This window comes from Parasteatoda tepidariorum, chromosome 4 (genome assembly GCF_043381705.1).
Source record: "Parasteatoda tepidariorum isolate YZ-2023 chromosome 4, CAS_Ptep_4.0, whole genome shotgun sequence".
NCBI classification, from domain to species: domain Eukaryota; kingdom Metazoa; phylum Arthropoda; class Arachnida; order Araneae; family Theridiidae; genus Parasteatoda; species Parasteatoda tepidariorum.
The window spans coordinates 44,233,810-44,238,550 of record NC_092207.1 but is presented as its reverse complement, the minus strand read 5'-3'; the positions used below and the strand labels follow the sequence as shown (position 1 = coordinate 44,238,550).

Here is a 4,741-nt window from a genome sequence, read left to right as displayed (position 1 = left end):
TTTTTTGTAATACAGATATTGTAATACTGTATTTATTATTAAATTCTACATTAAATTACCTTCAATTTGATATATAAACGTTTGTATTTAAGTGAAAATTAATATACTCTACAAGCACACAAAGTTGAAAAACATGAAACTTTCAAAAAGTGTCCACACTTTTGGCCACCACTGTATATATATATATGTATATATATATATCCTGTACTCTGTATCCTGAACTTAGTTGATCTTAGTGTTGACCTAAATTATCTTCACTGTTAGATTATCGATAAGAACTCTGTTAGCCGTAGAGAATAGGCTACGTTTCTTAGTGAATTTCCTCTCAATTCAAGAATAGTTTCCAACACTAAAACTTGCTTCTGTCTTCTATGCATGACTAGGAAATATAGAAACCCTCTATTTAACTAATTTGTGATTCCCATGACAAAAAGTTTGTAACGGTAATAAATATAAATAGTATATTATAGACCAGAACAAAGAAAAACAAATCCTATTTGACATATAAATCTTTCATTAGAATAGTTTTCCCTATACTTGAGGTCCCTATACATTTAGTACTTGAAGAAACAAAAGCTTAAGATATATTTTAGTTAGAAATTTTAGCTATAAAGAAATTAATATGCTTATATTTTTGATTAAAAAAAATAAAATCAATATTTATAAATATATCCATAAAAATCACCTATTCAGGGTGTTTAATAATCACCGTTCTTTATATACAGGTCTTACAAGTTCTCATTCAGTTTGAGTTGAAACGTACGATTGAAATAAAAATTCAAATCTCTAATAATTTATTACATAGAATTTTATGAACCATTAGAAATTTTTACAAATGAATGCAAAGGTTTGAAAATGTCAGAAATGCACAGAATATTTCTTGTCTTAATAATTGATTAAATTGGTAGATTTAAACCTGCGTATGAGTTTGTCTTTACCGCGGGCGAGCTTTTTGTTCTCTAACAATCGTGTGACCCTCAAGAGGATCGATTATGGTCGGTATCGATTTATGACATGATTTGAATGAATATCGGCCTTTCGATTTTAAGAGGTTTGTTGAAATATAGTTTGGGAAGTTTTATTGAAAAGGGGAAAATTTTCAAATGATTTTTATCTGTAAAGGAGTTGAAATTTATGCTGAAATCTTTACTGAAAAAAAAGTATAGTAAAAACAACCAAAATATGAACCGTGTTTCTGCCTTTATAGGAACAGTGAAAAACTCGATAGTTTTTACCGCAGAACTTTGATAATGATTTTAGTAAAACTAACAATAAAATATTATTCATAATATGATAAATTTAGTAAATGTAGTAAAATCTAGTGATTTAATCAAGATATCTGCTTTCGTGGCATAAAAACCATTTCTTTCTTAAAGTTTTTCTTTTCAGTAGTGTATTTTTACTAAATGTGTGGTATTGAGAACTATAATTTTGAAAACCAGATTTTTCGTTTCATCACTACCATATTAACGTAAAATTATATGATTTAAATACCATATATTTTGGTTTTATTAACCAGAATTATGTTGTTTGTTTACTTTAAATATCATTATCATGCAGCACAATTATTTTACCAGAAATATTTTCTACTTGTTTAAAATAGAGATGTTAGGGAAAGTTTTTTTTTTCAACTTTAAAATAATATAGAGAGTATTATATTATTCTTATCAATATAGTTATACTTCGCGTACTGCAAACATTGTGTAACATGATCCGTAGATTATCAGGCCGATTTTCAGCCTCAAACTCTCAAAATTTTAACTTAGCGTTTTTTTGTGTGTGTGTATGGGTATAAGTTATCGGTAACTGAATAATATAAATTGCACAAACTTGAACCGATTTTGGAGTTTCGTAGCGTAAAGTAGTAAGTACGGGGAGAAATTTCTATGGATGAACGTTCTTGCGTTAATAATTAAAAAAAAAGTGAAAGCTTGTAAAAAAATAATAATTTGGATTAGAAATATACTAACACACTTACAATAATTTAGAACATGATGTCGTTTCTTTTACTGTATATGAAATCCTAGCTACGCTTTGAACTGTTTTGTTTATTGCTGTATGAAAACTTATAGAACACACTGAATAAGTTTTTTCAATCCTTGACAGAATTATAGCCCACATTTTTGGGAGTAAATTAACATGTAAACAAAAAAAACCGCTTTTGAAATTTGACAAATTACAGATGGGGATGAAGATATAAACTTCAAAATTAGTTTTTTTGTCTGATAAAACTTGAAGGCTATCAAATGATAACCTCTTCCACAACTCCTCACTTTCCTAAACCTTAATATCTTCGATTTCGTCTTCTTCACTAGTGATTACTGAGATTTCAATAGCGTTTTCCTGGGAAAAAGCTATACTTGAAATTACGAAATTTAAAAAAAAATTAATTAAAATGTTTTCAAAAGTAAGAAAATGTAAAGGATTTAATTATTGTTTCAAATATTTTTAACATTCGATTTAAGTATTTTTAACGTTTTCCTTCACTTATTTTCAGCATTTTGTTTAATTATTAGTAATCATTGTTTAACGTTTAGATTCCAGTTGTGGCAGATTTACCTGTGGGAGAAAATTTACAAGACCACTGCACAGCTTTTAGTGGATTTGAACTGAATCAAAAATTTCGTTGCATCTCCGAAAAACTAGCTAGCAACCGTAGTATACTCCAATATGTAAAACACAGGTCAGGTAATAAAGCTCCACTATCAATTTTGTTTATTTTTTATTGTGATATGTGCTTACGTTGTGGTCTTTTTCAACTATTTTCAGAATATAAAAAAATTGGTTCAATGAAACAGTTACCCTAAACTGAACTTAAAAAGAAATACAATGACAATTAATTACAAAAGAGAGTAAATGTTACCCATTGTAAAAATGTTTTTCTTTTTTTTCTGGATAGAATTTCATAAATGCTGCAACATTTTAAGTCATGGGTTTCGAAAACTGTATCAACTGTTGCTTGTCTTCGTGTTGTTATTGTCGGCGGATTGTGTACACTATCTCTCAAGTTTCGTTAGATAAAAATAAGATAATGAAAGAATTTTATGAAAATCTTCAGATGACAAACTTTTTTATAAGTTAAAAAAAGACACTGTAAAAATCATTTAAGTAATAATTCAAGAACTTTGGGTCATCAAAAATTCTTATACAAAAATTATTGAAATTGGGTATTTTAGTAAACTTGGTTTTATTTACAGTTCTTTATTAACTTTATAAACAGCAATAAGTTGATTATTAATAAGAAAAAAAAGTATGGAAACAATCAGATGCAAAACTTACTAATTGCAGAGACGAATTTTGGAAAATGAATGAAGTATGACAACAGAACGCATTTCAAATGCTTACTAACATCTAATTTTATAAAACTGAATTTATAAGATGTGACTGGTTCTAATGCCACTTGCCACACTGGCAAGCCTGCTTGGTGAAACGAGCAAATTTAAGGCAGAGTATGCGATTCTTTGTTTTTCAGTGGCGCCATCTATGGCCAAGATATCGACTTCTGCCACATCATACGTCACATCTGTTTATAAGGCGGACTCATTCATACATCCATTCATTCATCCACAGATCGTAATTTCGACCTGAATCAGAGAACGATCGATCTCCAATACAGTACCCCCAGAGGTTTGATTTGTTATTGGAACATGGAAGGCTTTGCGACTCGACAAAATTTTAACGTGCATCAGTCACCACACGGGGAGTCTTCGGCCGGCGGGGTTCGAACCCACGAACTCTCGAACATAGGCCCAGGGGCCCTACCAACCAGGCTATCCCGGCCCATGATAAGATCTTAATTAATGAAGGGATGTTTGAACTAGAACAAAATAGTGTAATGTATTTAGCTATAAACGCACAAAATATAGTGAAAGTCGGTAGGGGAGAAGGGGGTACAGTGGGTCAGGAGGTACAGTGGGTCAGTGAAGATATTTTTGCTTCAGTAAATTGTTTTCAGATGAAAAAATTTTATAAAATAGACACGAAACAACTCTACTCTGTGGAAAAAGGTAAACAGCTCAATTTGATTGTGGAGGGAAGAAAGAGCCATTTTATTTTCTGATCCTCTGCAGGAAATTTGAAGTAAGTAAGACTTTTTGTTATTACACTTTAAATTTGTCAATTAAATATGAGTTATGTGGTATGTTTATATAGTCTAACTGATCTCATTTTGTATGATATTTTATTTAAATGAATATTTTAAAGAGCAAGGGTTTGAGGTGAAATATACTAAAATGGTACATGTGGGGCACACTGGGTCACTTGAAATGGGGTACAGTGGGTCGGTGACCCACTGTACCCCCATTTATATATTCATTGTCCTTCTTTTAATCTTTTACACTTTAATGTTTAAATTACCTTAATTTAATTTGTCTACCAGTTTATTAAATAAAAGAGTTTATATATACATTGGTGATACATTTATTAAAATAACTATTAAAATTCATTTTGTTGACGCTAGTCTGTGGAAATGCAAAAACCTATTAGCTATTTTAAGTATAGTCAACTAAATTAGTATAAATATTTACACTTAAGTAAGAAATAAACCAGGGAATTGTTATTTACCCTGTTTCCAGATCACAATGGTAAGAAACAGAGAACGGAAAACCAACATTGGCATGGTAAACTCCGAAACAATGCGTGAAGCAGTAAAAGCTGTTCTAAAAGACAAGATGCCCATACGTGAAGCTGCTCGAGAATACAATGTCTCCAATACAACTTTACAACGGTATGTGCTGAAAAG

The 4,741-nt window shown here is 30.4% G+C and overlaps 1 protein-coding gene across 1 annotated transcript in view; it reads left to right on the top strand.

The window, feature by feature from the left end:
• LOC107438229 (glucose dehydrogenase [FAD, quinone]) overlaps positions 1-4,741 on the top strand; it is a 50,167-nt gene that overhangs the window by 32,603 nt on the left and 12,823 nt on the right. Inside the window, exons 9-10 of the mRNA XM_071180324.1 lie at positions 2,538-2,688; positions 3,846-3,940. Of these exons, the coding sequence (XP_071036425.1) occupies positions 2,538-2,688; positions 3,846-3,940 (246 nt within the window). The remainder of the gene's footprint in view (positions 1-2,537; positions 2,689-3,845; positions 3,941-4,741) is intronic.